The sequence below is a fragment of the Hypomesus transpacificus genome, chromosome 11 (assembly GCF_021917145.1).
Source record: "Hypomesus transpacificus isolate Combined female chromosome 11, fHypTra1, whole genome shotgun sequence".
Classification (NCBI taxonomy): Eukaryota; Metazoa; Chordata; class Actinopteri; order Osmeriformes; family Osmeridae; genus Hypomesus; species Hypomesus transpacificus.
In genome coordinates, this window is record NC_061070.1 from 2,400,682 (window position 1) to 2,419,732 (window position 19,051).

Genomic DNA, 19,051 nt, shown 5'->3' on the forward strand with positions numbered 1-19,051 from the left:
TCATTGTTTACACAGTGACTAAAGGAACTTCATATTTGGAGGGCATTCACTTTTGAGATATGAGACAATAACTTTTGTTGTAAAGCATGAATTAAAAGCTTTGCGTGAGTTATGGCCTTTTGCAGGTGAGCTATGGTTTTGTGCTGTCCCATCAAAGCCAGTGTGCTGTCTCATCAAAGACAGTGTGCTGTCCCATCAAAGCCAGTGTGCTGTCTCATCAAAGACAGTGTGCTGTCCCATCAAAGCCAGTGTGCTGTCTCATCAAAGACAGTGTGCTGTCCCATCAAAGCCAGTGTGCTGTCTCATCAAAGACAGTGTGCTGTCCCATCAAAGACAGTGTGCTGTCCCATCAAAGACAGTGTGCTGTCCCATCAAAGACAGTGTGCAGTCTCATCAAAGACAGTGTGCTGTCCCATCAAAGCCAGTGTGCTGTCTCATCAAAGCCAGTGTGCTGTCCCATCAAAGACAGTGTGCTGTCTCATCAAAGACAGTGTGCTGTCCCATCAAAGCCAGTGTGCTGTCCCATCAAAGACAGTGTGCTGTCTCATCAAAGACAGTGTGCTGTCCCATCAAAGCCAGTGTGCTATCCCATCAAAGCCAGTGTGCTGCACCATCGAAGCCAGTTGCATTAGCGTAAGCTAGCCTTCGCGAGTCAAAACAATATGGGTACAGCGAGCCGAAAACAGGTACCTGAACAATTACATTTTTGTCAGTGCGATACAAAAATCGCACTGACTGTCTCACCTTCTCTCTGCCTCCCTTTCACTCTACCTCTGCCCTACTGCTTCCCTTACTCTCTGCCTCTTTCCTATTGTCTCCTCTCTACGTCTGCCCTACTGTCTCCCCTCCTCTCTGTCTCCCCTGTTCTCTGCTTCCTCTACTCTCTGCCTCTGCGCTACTGCCTCCCGTTCTCTCTGCCTCCCCTACTCTCTGCCTTTGCACCTGCTCTTCCTCTCTGCCTTCCCTCCTGTCTGCATCTGCCCTTCTCTACTTCTCTCCCTCTTTCTTTCTTTCTTTTTTTTCTGCCTTTCACTTCCTTCTCTCTCTCCTTGCAGGAGTTGGAGTCAGATAGAATACTGATTCTCTCCTGAAGGAGTCATATAGACCTTATTCTCTGCTGAAGGAGTCATATATTAGACTGATTATGTTCTGAAGGAGTCTTATATTAGACTGATTGTCTTCTGAATGAGTCATATAAACTGATTCTTTACTGAAGGAGTCATATAGACTGATTCTCTACTGAAGGAGTCTTATATTAGACTGATTCTCTTCTGAAGGAGTCATATAGACTGATTCTACACTGAAGGAGTCATAAAGACAGAATAGGTGCGTTCGACATCGACTGCGGCTGCATGAAATGACTGGCGAGAGTTGCCATTTACAGTAGGGGAGGAGTTAAAAACGGTCTGTGAAGTGGGACATTTCAGCTTCTCGTGGTTTGCGGCGTTGACGTCAGTCATGGCCGATGAAGTTCTCTTTTCTCTTTACTTTATTTGTAATTAAACGTAGTCTTTCCGTGAAGGGGTGGACTAAAACCCTTTCTTCAACAAATTTTTTATTCAATTAAACAGTTTGGTCCGGATTTGAGCATTGACGAAACTGAAGTTGTCAGAATAATAACAAAACACGCGTCAAAGTTGTCGTGTGTGAGTCTGGCCAATCATGAAATAGCTGTGTCTTCATTAGAACCCGTGCAGTTGCTCTTGAGAAAATGCGCTCGGCTACACAGCCGGCAGTTCTCAAATCGATCTCACGGCACTTTGATGGCGACGTCACAGTGACCTAGCCTCGGTGCCGTCGCAAGTCGGACAAAAAGTCTAACCAGAATTCACTGTTTCAAGTCAGCCGCCTGCAGCCGTGCAGATGATGGACTCAGGCGTTGGTAATGTTACAGTAGAGCTAGACTATCATCAGTAGGTTTCAGCTGTACTATCGCTAGTGGGGCTCAGTCCTATCCTTTATGTTACAGATCAGTCCTCCATGTTACAGATCAGTCCTTCATGTTGTAGATCAGTCCTCCATGTTGTAGATCAGTCCTATCCTTCATGTTGTAGATCAGTCCTATCCTCCATGTTGTAGATCAATCCTCCATGTTACAGATCAGTCCTCCATGTTCTAGATCAGTCCTCCATGTTACAGATCAGTCTTATCCTCCATGTTAGAGATCAGTCCTCCATGTTGTAGATCAGTCCTTCATGTTGTAGATCAGTCCTATCCTCCATGTTGTAGATCAGTCCTATCCTCCATGTTGTAGATCAATCCTCCATGTTACAGATCAGTCCTCCATGTTCTAGATCAGTCCTCCATGTTACAGATCAGTCCTCCATGTTACAGATCAGTCCTCCATGTTCTAGATCAGTCCTCCATGTTGGAGAGCATGGGCTTGTCTTCTGAGCAGCTGTTCAGCAGAGACATGACAACAGCTGACAGATGCTGCTTATTGATCCAATCTAGATGCTCACATGTTGCCTATTCAACTATTGCAACTACTATTCTAACTGAAGGTGGATCTCACCTTGAAGGGGGGTTTGACAGCATTAGGCAGTTCAATAACATTAACCACGGCTACAGGGTCTCCCACAATCTAAGTGAGAGGGTGAAGGAGGGAGGGTGAGAAGGGTAAGGGGGGGAGATGTAGAGAGATGAGGAGGTTGAGTAAAATAGAGGGAGAGAGAAGAGGAGGAGGGTGAGGGAGGGACGGAGGAAGACCGAGGGAGGGAGAAAAGGAGGATGAGGGAGGTAGAGGGGGAGAGGAGGGGGAGGATTAATAGGAGGGTGAGTGAGAGAGAGGCAGAGGCAGAGGCAGAAGGAAGGAAAGAGAGGAGGTTGAGGAGGAGGGAGGGGGGAGGGAGAGGAGGAGGGTATGGGAAGGACAGGAAGAGAAGGGTGTGGGAGGGGGAGGGAGAAGAGAAGAGAAGGGAGAGGGAGGGAAGGAGAAGAAGAGAGAAGGGAGAGGGAGAATAAGAGAAAGAGGAAACGGTAGGAAGGAAGGAGAGCAAGGTCAAGATGTTCTGTGAACTGTGACTTTCCCTTAACAAACACATACACACATGTACACTGACACACACACACACAGAAACACACACTGACACACACACTGGCACACACAATTGTACACAAACACATACACACACACTAAGATAACTACTGTACACACACACACATACACAGCTTATTAAGGCTGGCTCAGGGCTGTACAAGACACTATCAGTGATACCACAACATGCTGTCCAATCAGAGCCTTAGTCTGTGTACCCCTCTGGGGTGTGTATGTGCATATGTGTGTGTGTGTGTGTGTGTATACCGTACTGTACTGTATATGTATAAAAAAACATTTGAAAACAGCCACCAGCTGAATGCAGTGTTTTATCCAGCTGAATGGGAGAGTCACCACTGTAACAAGACTGTACAGAACTGATAAAGAGCTGTGATGCAATCATCTCAATGTGTGTGTGTGTGTGTGTGTGTGGGTGTATGTTTGTGTTGTTGTGTGCGTTTGAGTATTTTGTAGTTTATGTAACGTTAGGGTCATTACCAATCTCTCTGACACTGACGCTTTCTCTGTCAGTGAGTACCGGGCCGGCTACATGCGAGAAGTAGCGGTTTGCAAGCAGAAGTGCCGGTACGCTTAAGAGTCAAATGTAGAAGTGCCGGTGCTGTATACCAGTGAGTACCGGCCCACGTCGAGCACTGCCTATGACAAAATCATTCTGAAAACATATTTGCCGACCCAATTTTCAACCCAGACTTTGAAAAACACAGTTTTAGACTGTGTACATTTGCAGATCTCTATGATTGTATATGTTTGTCTGTGTGGGTCTGTCGTTACATGTGCGTGTGTTTGTGTGTGTGTGTGGGGGGGGGGGGGGGGGGGTGTGTGCACATGAATACCATCACTTCCTGGAGAGAGTAGAATACATATATTTACTCAGACATTGATTTCCTCTCTAGACTACAAAGTGATTAATTTGCAGAAGGCCAATTAGAAATCATTACCTGCTCTTTCATTCACTGCTGGAATTCTCTCCCTGTAACACCATAGTAGACTTGATGGAAACCATATGACATATTGATTGAGACTGGATTCTAATTCCAGCTGATTACCCCCTTCCTCTTTTAGCAGACCTGTGTAGCTCCATTCATCCCCAGCAGTATGACCACGTCTCCCACTGTGCAGAGCCATACCAGCGTGTGCTAGCGTGGATGACCACCTCTCCCATGTGACGACTCATTGAGGTTGTTGATCCAATCAAACACCGTAGTTCATGGTCCCATTGGCTCAGACTTGGAAGGCAGAGTGTGTGTACAAGTGCGTGTGTACAAGTGTGTGTATGCGTGTGTGTGTGAGCGGGTGTACACTTATGTGTGTGTGCATGTCGTCAACTGCCGCTTGTCCGGGGGTTGGGTCGCGAGTGTGCAGGCATTGTATGCTTGTGCGTGTGTGTGTGTGTGTGTGTGTGTGTACGTGTGTGTCTCAGTGCCCTGATGCCTCAGAGGTCTTCATCATATCAATATTTCACACCAAACACCTGATAGTTAACCTCAACACTGCAGCCCTGGTACCTGGGCTGAGGGAAGTTGGGTTTGGATCTGAGTCATGGTTAGTTTGTACCACCTTACCACAGCCTCACCTGGAGGCCCAGCCTCACCCCAGCCTCTCCTGGAGGCCCAGCCTCACCCCAGCCTCTCCTGGAGGCCCAGCCTCACCACAGCCTCTCCTGGAGGCCCAGCCTCACCACAGCCTCTCCTGGAGGCCCGGCCTCACCCCAGCCACTCCTGGAGGCCCAGCCTCACCCCAGCCTCTCCTGGAGGCCCAGTCTCACCCCAGCCTTTCGATTACTCCAACTGGAAGGAAAGATGAAGACCTGTTCCCTTCTGGGCTGGAGGATCTAACAGGTTCAGTCTCTTCTTCTGGGCTGGAGGATCTGACAGGTTCAGTCTCTTCTTCTGGGCTGGAGGATCTGACAGGTTCAGTCTCTTCTTCTGGGCTGGAGGATCTGACAGGTTCAGTCTCTTCTTCTGGGCTGGAGGATCTGACAGGTTCAGTCTCTTCTTCTGGGCTGGAGGATCTGACAGGTTCAGTCTCTTCTTCTGGGCTGGAGGATCTGACAGGAGGTTCAGAGGTTCAGCTGCTGTGGATGAGCAGAGTAGAGGATCCCACTGAGATAGAGAGAGAAAGGTGGGTGGGTGTGGTTGTGCACGCGTGCATGGTGTGTGCAGCAGCCTGGATGTTTGAGTATAAATAGACGTGTGTGTGTGTGTGGGGGGGGGGGGGAGAGTGGGAGAGTGTGTGTGTGTGTGTGAGAGTGTTTCCATGTGGCACCAGTTTGATCCTCCTCCGTGATGTAAGTCTGAGTCACTCTTTGTTGTCTCTTGTGTGTGTCTCCCTCTCCACCTCTCCCTGCCTGTCTCCATATATGTCTCCACATACACACACACGCACACACACACACACGCACACACACAGCTCTAAATCCTCTCAGGGTCTTAGTTACCATATCCAGCATGAGACAACTCTGGAGCCACTCCCCAAAAAGAGTGGCCACGCACACACACACACACGCACACACACACGTACGCACATCTTCCTACCTCTCTCTCTGCTCTCCTTCTCTGTTCCCTCTCTTCTGTCCTTCTATAGATTACTCCTCCCCTCCTGCTCCCCTTCTATTCTTCATTCATTCTGTCTCTTTATTGTTCTACCTATTTTCTTTCTCTGTCTCTCTCTCCATCTCTGTTCCTCTCTCTCTCTCCTTCTCTGTCTCTCTCTTTCTCCTTCTCTGTCTCTCTCTTTCTCCTTCTCTGATTCTCTCTCCTCTGTTACTCTCTATCCTTCTCTGTCTCTCCTTCTCTGTCTCTCTCTCCTTGTTGTTTACTCTCTCTCCTTCTGTGTCTCTCTCTCTGCCTCTGTTACTCTCTCTCCTTCTTCGCTCGCTCTATATTCTCTCTCTCCGTTTCCATAGTAAATGACAGATGAGCTGTTGTGATGATGTTAAAGCTCCACTCCCTCCTCTCCTCCTCTCCTTCCCCCTTTTTAATCTTCTTCCCTAGCTTACTACTCTTGTAGCTTCCCTTCTGCTCATGTCTTCCTCCTTCTATCCATTCCTCCTCCACCCTCCACTCCACTCCACTCCACACCTCTCCTCCTCTCCATCCCTCTCTTCTCTACTGCGCTCCTCTTCGTCTCTGCTCCTTTCCTCCCTTCTCCTTTCTGCTCCTCCTCCCTCCCCCGCTCCACCCCCTAACCCTTAGATTTCTGTTGATACTTTCTCTCTGGGTCTTTGGGATTCACATCCTCCAACGGGTTGTCGTGGTGACAGGTTTATACCCGCGTCTAAACATTCTGAGTGGAGCTCTCACTCCATCGTTCACCTCCTCTCATCCTCCCGTCCTCTCATCCTCCCCTCCTGGCCCCAACCCCTTCCCCAGCATAAACACTGAGAAGATGACAAAAACCAGTCACTGTGGGAGGAGGGCTGGAGGCCCTGGAAGTCCCTATCCTTCTAGAAACCACTGGGTACTATACAGAACCTGAGGGATGTATACAGGACCAGTGAGGGCTTTGTAGAACAAGGTCTTAAGACAGAATCATTAACTTGTATGGAGAACAATTGCATGCTACATAGAACCATATGGTTGTCTATAGAAATACAGTATGGTGCTATACAAAACCCCTCTGTACATCTGTAGGAACTCTGCAATTCAGTCCAGGTTCCATTTTGAATCCTGTTCAAATCTGGAAAAAAATACCTGCAACAAATGAGGGTTTTATATACTGTACCAACGGGAGCTGAAGAGAGTTCTGTCTGAATGCATGAGCTATGTCTGTTGATACGGAGGTTTAAATAGTTCACATAAAAGCTTAGTTTGTTGTTACAAAGGCTTTCATTGCAAAGGCTCCTGGTTATACAGGCTGGAGGTGATACTGGAGATGATGGGCTCTCCTGTCCTGGTTATACAGGCTGGAGGTGATACTGGAGATGATGGGGTCTCCTGTCCTGGTTATACAGGCTGGAGATGATGGGGTATCCTGTCCTGGTTATACAGACTGGAGATGATACTGGAAAGGATGGGGTCTCCTGTCCTGGTTATACAAGCTGGAGATGATGGGGTATCCTGTCCTGGTTATACAGGCTGGAGATGATGGGGTCTCCTGTCCTGGTTATACAGGCTGGAGATGATGGGGTATCCTGTCCTGGTTATACAGGCTGGAGATGATACTGGAGATGATGGGGTATCCTGTCCTGGTTATACAGGCTGGAGATGATACTGGAGATGATGGGGTATCCTGTCCTGGTTATACAGGCTGGAGATGATACTGGAGATGATGGGGTATCCTGTCCTGGTTATACAGGCTGGAGATGATGGGATCTCCTGTCCTGGTTATGCAGGCTGGAGATGATGGGGTATCCTGTCCTGGTTATACAGGCTGGAGGTGATACTGGAGATGATGGGGTCTCCTGTCCTGGTTATACAGGCTGGAGATGATGGGGTCTCCTGTCCTGGTTATACAGGCTGGAGATCCGCACGCCTGGGTGAAGACGACCAGACTGGCCTGTGAATAATTCATTGTGGCTTCTCTTAGACACACACACATATTCTCACACTAACAGCTTTTACACACACACACACACACACACACACACACACACAGACACACACACAGTAGCACCGGTCCAGGTGTCTGTATGTGACCCTGTTAGAGTGTTAACGGTGTTTGAAGCAGACATCTCAGCATGGCTGTCAAGTCTGACATCAAGCCCTTGGAAGAACTGTTCAGGACTGCCTCTAGAAACCTCATATGTATTAAACATTGCCCCTAAATAGACTGCCTCTCGAATAGACTGCCTCCATAACATGCTGCCTCTAGGTTAGTACATGTTGCCATTACAAGGTTATTTCAATAACTTTCTGCCTCTATAACATTATGCCCCTGGAACATTCTGCCTCTACTACAATAACATTCTGCCCCTAGAACAATATATCTCTAGAATATTCTGCCTCTGTAACATTCTCCCTCTTTAACCACTAAAGTAACATTCTGCCTCTATATTCTACATTGCATGCTGACTGCCAAGGTGATGGCAAGGTTAGAGTCAGCATGTTGGTTACGGTGTAATAGTGGCTAGCTAGGTTCACCCCAAGGTCCTCCTGTGGAGATACACCGCTATCATATCACTCCACAGTCCTCTGACTGTCGCTCCCCTGGTCTCTCTACACATCCCATGCAGTCACGGTGCGTTCCGATCTCTCGTGCGCTCAGAACGAATGTAAAAGCTTTTCTTCGGTCTAGTCAGATCGGATCTGTCACCCAATCCACGCAATGTCACAGCAGTTACCCTGCCATCGCAATCGATCCATCTCTCTGTCTCTCCACTCTGCCGTGCATGAGTCTCCCTGTGGGGACGGCGCTCCGGGGGGCCGGCAGCAGCGGGACTTGTCTGGTTCGGGACGGCAAAGGAGGGGCGGTGGCGAGGGAGCGCGGGAGCCTGTGGATGCCAGAGGCACGCGTGACGTGGCAAATCGCTGCAATTGCTAACTGTATTTGGAGAGTGACGGACTGGCGCGCTCACGGGATACCGCAGCGAAGAGGAGGGAGGGGAATCGAATTTGAGGCGGTGAAGCTCTTCATTAGCGGAGTTACATCCGCGGGGACGGGAGTGGGAGAGACGGGGTTTTCGTTGAAGAAACGGCAAGATATCTCTCTGTCTACGCGGCTGGCACCACATCGGCTTCAGGGATGTAGTCGAAGCGGGAAGAGCTCTGCACTACCGAGCTCGTGAACATGAAGAAACATTCGGCCAGGGTTTCCCCGTTGTCCGCCTGCAACAGCCCGGTGCTCACCTTAACAAAAGTTGAAGGTAGGTAGAGCGCGTGAAATCACCGTTCCGGTCACCGTGGAACTAACAGGGGGCTTCGGGTTTCTTCTTTCTAGGGGCAGCACGACTGTTGCCATGTGGCCCGTGCACATTCATAAGAGTTATTAAGTCAGACATGGTTTTGGGAATAAGAGATCCGCTTTGAGACAGCGGTTGACTTGTCATCGGATTGATACCGTGCGAGACGGTATGTGGAATGGGGACCAGGAAGCTACGAAGAAGCGCGCGTTAGGTTACCATCGACAGTAATTTTTAGAATGCGCGAGAGAGATTCTCCGCCAATAAATTATACAGTACAGTATAGCCCACCCTACGCTCACAGAACCGCGCGTTAAAATACTTTTGTCGTGTAGCATACAATATATTATGCGTGAGAAAAGTAGAAAACGCATTATGAGTTGATCCGTTTCATTTTTTGACCTCTCAGTCATAGATAGTAATTGTAATGTCACACCAACACAGGAGGGGAACCTGAGCCGGTAAATGAGTCAAGGTTGGCTATGCTTTTTAATGATGCGTGAAATGCCAGGCGCTTTGAACTGTGTTGTGTAATTTTCTGCTGTCTCTTTCTGAGTGGGGACCGATGAAGTTGTTATTGCAGTAAAGTAGGAACTCCCAACCCCCACCGTCCTGCCTTTCCTAAACACACACACACACACACACACACACACACACTTGCACACACACACCCTCGCACACACGCACACACTCACACACTCACTCTCACACACACACTCGCACACACACTCGCACACACACACACACACACACACTCGCACACACACACACACACACACACTCGCACACACACACACACACTCGCACACACACACACACACGCACACACACACACACACAGCATCATACCCTTCACCCCACCCTCCCTCCCCAGGGACCTTTTGATAATCATGCTAAACAAACACAGTACAGCACAGCATCCCACTGTAGCACTGGCTGCCTGTGTGTGTCTGTGTGTGTGTCTCTCTGTTTGTGTGTTTGTGCCAGTGTCACTGGTTGCCTGTGTGCGTGTGCCTGCCTGTACTGCACTGTTAGTGTGTGTGTGTGTCCACGAGTAATTGGACCGTGAACTCTAGCAGTATACAAGCTGATAGACCCCGAAACGCTGCCTTTCTCATCCTCTCTTCAATTCCCCAGCCCCTATGCTGGCCTCATCCACACTGCCGTCATCCACACTGCCCTCATCCACACTGTGCTCATCCACACTGGCCTCATCCACACTGTGCTCATCCACACTGGCCTCATCCACACTGCCCTCATCCACACTGCCCTCATCCACACTGCCCTCATCCACACTGTGCTCATCCACACTGCCCTCATCCACACTGTGCTCATACACACTGGCCTCATCCACACTGGCCTCATCCACACTGCCCTCATCCACACTGCCCTCATCCATGTGTCAGATGGGGATAGTCAGTGTTTGAGAGAAAAAGAGTATGTGTGTGAGTTTTAAAGATTGAGAGTGTGTGTGAGAGAGGGAGAAGGAGCGAATGTGTGTGAGACAGAGACCCTGTGTTTTAAAGAGGGAGAGTGTGTGGGTGAGAGAGGGAGAAGGAGAGAGTGTGGGTGAGAGAGGGAGAAGGAGAGAGTGTGTGTCCTGATCACAGGAAGCTCGCATTTCCGGTTGGGGTCATTTGTAGGGGACACACTAATTATGTCTTCCCCTCCACAGCTGTGTGTGTGTGTGGGTATGTGGGGGGGGGGGATGAGATTGTGTTTGTGAGCGTGTGTATGTGAGTGTGTGTGTGCAGGGGGGGGTGAGAGTGTGTGTGTGAGCGTGTGTATGTGAGTGTGTGTGTGCAGGGGGGGGTGAGAGTGTGTGTGTGAGCGTGTGTATGTGTGTGTGTGTGTGCAGGGGGGGGTGAGAGTGTGTGTGTGAGCGTGTGTATGTGTGTGTGTGGTACAGAGAGCAACGTGTGTGGGCTAATGCACATGAGTGTGTTTAGTGTGCCTGTGATGTGTTAGGGTTGGGTATTGTTTGAGTTTTGATGAAACCGGTGCCAAAACAATACTTTGAAAATGGTTCCGATACCCAAACGGTGCCTGAAACGATCAAATCAAAAGATGTCCAAAGCGACGGTGGAAGAGGCTTCATCATGTGACCTCGTCTGCCATGTTCTTTCACTTTCCGTGTTGTTGTACCGACTGCATTCATGTGAATTTTCTCAGTCGGGAAAGTATTTTCCGGATTATTCTGACACCACATGAATGCAGTATAATTTAACGAGCGATCATGTTCGCTGATGATGCTTCTTCCGTCCGTTACGGAGTACCAGAGGGCAAATATTTAAATTGACAGCTCAGGCACACAAGTGGCACCGAAATGAGGCACCCAAATCTGTGTTCTGATTTGGTTCAGTACATACTGGTCAATTAGGTACCGGTGCCTTATTAGCACCGAGTTACGGTACCCAACCCTAGCAACCTAGCGATGTTGCAGTGTTTATGCCTGTATGGCCTACAAAGCAGTGTGTGTGCATGTGAGTGTGTATGCGTTTTTTCAAAGCTCAATCTTAGAATGTTATGTTTGTATTCTTGAATCACCTTCCAGACTGACTTGTTTAAAACACTGCAGTTACAGTGTGTGTGTGTGTGTGTGTGTGTATGTCTGTGTGTGTGTGTCTCAACGCTGTGCCGTCTTCCCATCCTGTCTTTGATATCTCTACACACTGAACAGATACGTGTGTGTATGTGTGTTCCATTCAGACATCTGAAGAGCTGTCTCAGAAGCTTCCCCTCTCTGTTGTTTTAGAACTGGCTCTTTATACCCAACACACAGGCCCACTGAGATAAACACACACACACACACACACACACACACAGACAGACAGGCAGGCAGGCACGCAGACAGGCAGGCAAACAGACAGGCAAACAGAAAGGCAGGCAAACAAACAGACAGACAGACAGGCAGGCACACAGAAAAATGAATGATTTGTACAGCTACCTATTTGTGAGCTGCAAAAAAGCAATGACATGCTCAGAGCTGTGACCAACATGATTGGGCAGCAGTCGCATAACAGCCTGTCACCTGGGTCTGGATCTGGATCTGGATCTGGATCTGGGTCTGGGTAGAGCAGAATAGAGAACAGGAGAGCAGAGCAGAGTAGAGCACAGTAGAGTAGAATAGAATAGAGTAGAGAGAACATAGGTAAGCAGAGTAGAGTGGAGCAGAGCAGAGTAGAGTGGAGCAGAGCAGAATAGAGTGGAGCAGAGCAGAATAGAGTGGAGCAGAGCAGAGCATAGTACAGCAGAGTAGAGTAGAGCAGAGTAGAGTGGAGCATAGTAGAGTAGAGCATAGTAGAGTAGAGCATAGTAGAGTAGAGCACAGTAGAGTAGAGCACAGTAGAGTAGAATAGAATAGAGAGAACATAAGAGAGCAGAGTAGAGTGGAGCAGAGCAGAATAGAGTGGAGCAGAGCAGAATAGAGTGGAGCAGAGCAGAGTAGAGCATAGTAGAGCAGGGTAGAGTAGAGCAGAGTAGAGTGGAGCATAGTAGAGTAGAGCATAGTAGAGTAGAGCATAGTAGAGTAGAGCACAGTAGAGTAGAGCACAGTAGAGTAGAATAGAGTAGAGAGAACATAAGAGAGCAGAGTAGAGCGTATGAAGAAGCAGTAAAACAGATGTATCTGCTTTAAGCAGCTCTGAATCCTCCACTACCCTTGAAGCAGAACGGCCACCTCATTGCACAGAATAGACTGATTGTGATTGGTCAGGATAGACTGATTGTGATTGGTCAGGATGGATTCGATTTGGATTGGTCCTCTGGGTTTTTTCTGACATACATGACCTCTCTGCAGACGACCCAGCAGACCCCCTCCCCTCTCCTCTCCCCTCTTCTCTCCCCTCTCCTCTCCCCTCTCCTCTCCCCTCTTCTCTCCCCTCTTTTCTCCCCTCTCCTCTCCCCTCTCCTCTCCCCTCTTCTCTCCCCTCTCCCCTCTCCTCTCCCCTCTTCTCTCCCCTCTCCCCTCTTCTCTCCCCTCTTCTCTCCCCTCTCCTCTCCCCTCTTCTCTCCCCTCTCCTCTCCCCTCTTCTCTCCCCTCTCCTCTCCCCTCTCCCCTCTCCTCTCCCTTCCCTTCCCTTTCTCCTCTCCTCATCCTGACATACAGGATTGTGTGTCATTGTCTGCTGGATGCTGGAATTCTGGGCAGGGTCTGGTTACCTTGACCACAGCTCTTATCAATAGCCACGACAACTGATCCTGTCTGTTTACAAACTAATTTATTAGGCTGTCTCACCTGTCTGTAGTGTATACGCACACATACAAACACACATAGCCACAAACACACACATACATACATACATAAATAGCCACACATTCTCTCTCACACACACACACACACATACTCTCTCTCACACACACACACACACACACACACACACACACACACACACACACACAAACACACACAGCTGCTTTCAAACATACAAACACAACAGGGAGCTCTATGGACCAGAAGGCTAGTTATAGGAGACATATTATTATTTTTACCAGTACAGTTCAGTATATCATTATGTGATATAAACATATAAAAGTATAAATATATATAATATGTATAAAGTTTACATGTGAAAGTGTCTAGTTGTGATGCTCAGAAACATAACCGCAGCTGTAGAATAAGGAACCTTTCAGTTGGCAGGACATATTATAATCCAGAAGACCAATCAGAGGAAATCAAGCCTGATCAATCAAGGAAAACACCAGTCAGTCTGTATCAATTAATCAAACCCATGCAAGCTATAGCATGTTTCAGCAAACAGTGTAAACACACGTGCATAAACAAGGGTGAGAGGGGTGACTTGTGGTGGTGATGTAGGGGGAGGGTGATATGTGTGTGTGTGTGGCTGGGGGGGGTGGAGGATGATGAGTGTGTGTGTGGCTGGGGGTGGTGGAGGGTGATGAGAGTGTGTGTTTGTGGGAGGGGGACGGAAGCAATCACTCGCGCGTGGTGCAATCTTACGATGAATAGCACAGAATGAAATGACTGAAAGAAGGTATGGATAAATGAATGAACATCTTAGTGGGGGCTTCACATGTTATGGTGCTGCAGTGGTTGATAGAAGGGACTCGAAAACACAGTGTGTATTAAATCCTGAACGTACAGAGCTTGTATGGAACACTGCTGTTTCAGTAGGCCTTCTTCACGTGTCAGCATTCATCCACGTTTATTTTCCGCTCAGTAGCGTTTTACAGGATGTCGGGTGACCCAGGTGACACCTGTCTGCCTGGTGTTGTTGATGGATGTAGTTCTCTATACGCACACCTGAGAGGTGGAGATGACTGTTATTCTCCAGGGGGGGGAGATGGGGAGGGGGGGGAGATGGGGAGGGGGGAGACTTGATTTGAGAAGTTTTAAAGGGAACGGGGCTCCTCTGCAGGACTGTGAAAGTGCCATGTTTAGACAGCTGGCAGCTCCCTGAGACAACACTTTAAAAGCCTTTTGGAACTGAGCACACACACACACACGGACACACACACACACGGACACTCCCCCGCTCCAGGACGGTGGGAGGGCTCAGAGCAAGGTTATGTAAGGAGTGTGAACCTCCTGGGTTGTCCTGGCCGAGCACAGAGGGGATGGGGGGAGGCAGAATGAAACAGGGGAAGGGAAAGATTGAGGGAAAGGGCGAGGCAGGGAGAGGCAGGGGTAGGTACGGGGTAGGACATGGAGGTAGGGGGAGTCAGGGAGAGTCAGGAGGAGGTAGGGGGGAGGTACAGGGCAGGACATGGAGGTAGGGGGAGTCAGGGGGAGGTACAGGGCAGGACATGGAGGTAGGGGGAGTCAGGGGTAGGTACGGGGTAGGACATGGAGGTAGGGGGAGTCAGGGGGAGGTACAGGGCAGGACATGGATGTAGGGGGAGTCAGGGGGAGGTAGTTGGAGTAACGAAGTAAGGGAACAAGCGTGTGTTTGGGTAAGCATTATGAGGTAACACCTGTGGCGTACACCCATCTATCACTGTGACAAGGGAAGGCACGGCCAGCCTCCTAAACATTGATCTGGAGGGAGAGCGCTGGCACACACACCAGTCTGTCATGCTGCCAGCCCAGCCTCAGCCCTGAGGGGGGGGGAGGGGGGAGGAGGAGAGGAGAACTGGGAAGAGGAGGGAGAGGGGAGGCATGAAAGATGAAGGATGCCTTGCCAAGTGCTGAGTAACAACTGCCTCTTAGCAGTTACACACTGGTAAACACACACACACACCATAGACACACATTCACACACACCACAGACACACATTCACACACGCACTGTGGCCATTGGTGAGAGACACACAGGCGTGACACATGGACCAGAAGGCTGCAGGGAGAGTCTATTCAAAAGGTAAACTAGAAATGAAAAGAACCTCAGAATGTTCCGCCTCTGAGGGAGTCATCTGGCTTCTCTCTCTGGAACCAGAGACTGGCCCGGCAATGCAGCAGGAGGCACAACACCTTAACCAACAACACAACACCTTTACAACACAACACCTTAACCAACAACACAACACCTTTACAACACAACACCTTAACCAACAACACAACACCTTTACAACACAACACCTTAACCAACAACACAACACCTTTAAAACACAACACCTTAACCAACAACACAACACCTTTAAAACACAACACCTTAACCAACAACATAACACCTTTACAACACAACACCTTACCAACAACACAACACCTTAACCGGCAACACAACACCTTTACAACACAACACCTTAACCAGCAACACAACACCTTTACAACATAACACTTTTACAACACAACACCTTAACCAGAAACACAACACCTTTACAACATAACACTTTTACAACACAACACCTTAACCAGCAACACAACACTTTTACAACACAACACCTTAACCAGCAACACAACACCTTTACAACATAACACTTTTACAACACAACACCTTAACCAGCAACACAACACTTTTACAACACAACACTTTAACCAGCCACACAACAGCTTAACCAGCAACACAACACTTTTACAACACAACACCTTAACCAGCCACACAACAGCTTAACCAACAGCACAGCCTTCTGGTGAGAGCAGAGAGGCTTATCCAGCTTCCTACCTCTCTGCTCTGCTCCTTAGTAGAGGACCTGTGTGTTCATTAGATGACAGCTACGAAGGGTACTGACGTATCCGCTGCAACACACACACGCACACACACACACACACGGGGTAAGGCTGGGTGTCACCTTCTCATATGCTTAAATCTGGAGTTGCTCGACAGGGTCTCAACTTGATGGCTCTCGCACCCCATTGTGTAACTTACTGTTGCATTGCTAGTCATATGTTGATATGGGTCAAGATTTGGTCTGATTACTTGTTCTTGGGTATAAAGGGAATTGTGAAACATTGGTCTGTGGATTCTTGATCTCCTGAGACCTTCTCCTCAGCTCTGGCTTGTCCTACTCCTTCTTCCTCACCCCTTGCTTGCTCTCTCTGGTTTACAATAATCATGGTAGAGTAAGTAAGAGTTCACCTTCATTTTGTAACATGTTTGCCTTCTAATTGATTTGTTTCATTTGCAATGTTATTAAATATTAATTTCATTTTAACCTTACTTGGTCCATTCTTTCCCTGATTTAACCCATAGAGTCAAATAACTGTAATTCCATTGTTCACTGAACACTGTTCAGTTTCCCATCTTCCTTTAAACCATAGGGGAATTAGTTTTGGTTGGTTGGCCAATGTTTAACCCCCTACACACACACAAACAGTACATATGCGGCCTTTCTGTCTTTCTTTCTCTCTTATCTCCTCTCTCGTTGGGTGACATGCGGTGTGTTGCCGTGTCACTGGCCAATCAGACCAGTCAGTGCAGAGCCCTCATCCCCAACATCGGCTCATCCTGCTGATCAGGGATCCATAACACACACGCTCTCTCTCTCTCTCTCTCTCTCTCTCTCTCTCTCTCTCTCTCTCTCTCTCTCTCTCTCTCTCTCTCTCTCTATCTCTCTCACACACACACACACATGCACTCTCTCTCACACACGCATACACACACACTCTCGCTCTCTCTCTCACACATACACACACATGCAAACACACATACTTAAACACACGCACACACACTGGTACCAGAAGTCTTGGAGGGTGAAGGAGACCGGGAAAGGAGGGAGGGAGAGATGGAAGGAGAGAGGGAAGATAGAGGGAGGGAGGGAGGGAGGGAGAGATGGAGGGCAGAAGGATGGAGGGAGGGAAGCAGGGACAGTATCACATATCTCCCCTGTCCCCTGGGTCTGAGGGTCAACCTGACCTGCAGCCTGTCTGTGTAGTTGACGTGTCCTACAACAAGACTCTCTCCTTCTCTTCATGTCACTTTCTATCTCCTTCCTCTCTTTCTCCTCTCTCCCTCCCTCTTTCTCTCCCCTCTGTCTCTCCCTCCCTTCCTCTCTCCCTCTGTCTCCCTCCCTCCCTCTGTCTCCCTCTGTCTCTCCCTCTCTCTTCTCAGCCTCTGTCTGACAGCTTGTTGACTGACAGGCTGGTTTAGCCTAGCCCTTGACAGCTGAGTCCCTCTGCTGTCTGCCCTGCTGTCTGTCTGTTAGCCAGTCTGTCTTCCTGTCTGTCTGTCTGTCTGTCTGTCTGTTAGCCAGTTTGTCCTCCTGTCTGTCTGTTAGCCAGTCTGCCCTCCTGTCTGTCTGTTAGCCAGTCTGTCCTCCTGTCTGTCTGTCTGTCTGTCTGTCTGTTTGCCAGTCTGTCCTCCTGTCTGTCTGTTAGCCAGTGTGCCCTCCTGTCTGTCTGTTAGCCAGTCTGTCCTCCTGTCTGTCTGTCTGTTAGCCAATCTGTCCTCCTGTCTGTCTGTCTGTCGGTCTGTCCATCTGTCTGTCTGTCTGTCTGTCTGTCTGTCTGTCTGTCTGTCTGTCTGTCTGTCTGTCTGTCTGTCTGTTAGCCAGTCTGTCCTCCTGTCTGTCTGTCTGTCTGTCTGTCTGTCTGTCTGTCTGTCTGTCTGTCTGTCTGTCTGTCTGTCTGTTAGCCAGTCTGTCTGTCTGTCTGTCGGTCTGTCTGTCCGTCTGTCTGTCTGTTAGCCAGTCTGTCCTCCTGTCTGTCTGTCTTCCTGTCTGTCTGTCTGTCTGTCTGTCTGTCTGTCTGTCTGTCTTTCTGTTAGCCAGTCTGTCCTCCTGTCTGTCTGTCTGTCTGTCTGTCTGTTAGCCAGTCTGTCCTTCTGTCTGTCTGTCGGTCTGTCCGTCTGTCCGTCTGTCCGTCTGTCCGTCTGTTAGCCAGTCTGCCCTCCTGTCTGTCTGTTAGCCAGTCTGTCCTCCTGTCTGTCTGTTAGCCAGTCTGTATGTTCTCCTGACTGCCTGTTAGCCAGTCTGTCCTCCTGTCTGTCTGTTAGCCAGTCTGTCCTCCTGTCTGTCTGTCTGTCCTCCTATCTGCCTGTTAGCCGGTCTGTCCTCCTGTCTGTCTGTTAGCTGGTCTTTCCTCCTGTCTGTCTGTCTGTCTGTCTGTCCTCCTATCTGCCTGTCTGTCAGCCTGTCTATCTGTCAGTATGTATGTGTGTTCTTCCTACATGTTGTGGGTTGCAACATGCAACCCAATCTTTTTTTGATACAGCGTGTACCATTTATTGCACAGTAATGTTTATTCAATGATGTCATAGCAGGTGTTCCTAGCTCCACAGCTCAGCCTATCATGTTCTTCCCTGACCCGCTACCCTGCCTGTGTACTGACGGTTGATTGGATGGCCCAAGGTCACCTGAGATTGGGCTCTGCATATTCATGAGCACCAAGGCAAGGCTGGTTTGGTAGACCAGAAGACAACAGCTAAAACTCAGACAGACTCTGGTACATAGCAGTGGATTTAAATAGAGAAAAAGAAATGGCAATCAGCAATAGAGTTTAGTCAACACCGATAGACAGTAGACAGCAGAATCCTGTCAACAGCAGTTGTTTCCAGTGGACAGTAGTCTCCAGTAGACAGTAGATTCCAGTAGACAGTAGACCCCAGTAACAGTAGTCTCCAGTAAACAGTAGACTCAAGTAGACAGTAGACACCAGTAGACTCCAATAAACTCCAGCAGACTCCAGTAGACTCCAGTAGACTCCAGTTGACAGTATGACGAGAGTGGATATCAGTTGAGCTAGTGAGAGCTTGCTGCTTGTCTTGGTGATGGATCTGTTTACTCCTCTGAGGCATCACAGTGCTTTACCGGAGGTGTGT

At 48.8% G+C, this 19,051-nt stretch overlaps 2 protein-coding genes across 2 annotated transcripts in view; both read left to right on the forward strand.

Moving 5' to 3' along the window:
- LOC124473677 (neurexin-1a-like) overlaps positions 1-4,224 on the forward strand; it is a 111,744-nt gene extending 107,520 nt beyond the window's left edge. Inside the window, exon 15 of the mRNA XM_047029309.1 lies at positions 4,121-4,224. Within this exon, the coding sequence (XP_046885265.1) occupies positions 4,121-4,224 (104 nt within the window). The remainder of the gene's footprint in view (positions 1-4,120) is intronic.
- A 4,392-nt stretch (positions 4,225-8,616) lies between these two features.
- Positions 8,617-19,051, forward strand: part of slc35f3b (solute carrier family 35 member F3b) — a 30,320-nt gene continuing 19,885 nt past the window's right edge. Inside the window, exon 1 of the mRNA XM_047029598.1 lies at positions 8,617-8,861. Coding sequence (XP_046885554.1) covers positions 8,786-8,861 — 76 coding nt within the window. The 5' untranslated portion in view covers positions 8,617-8,785. The remainder of the gene's footprint in view (positions 8,862-19,051) is intronic.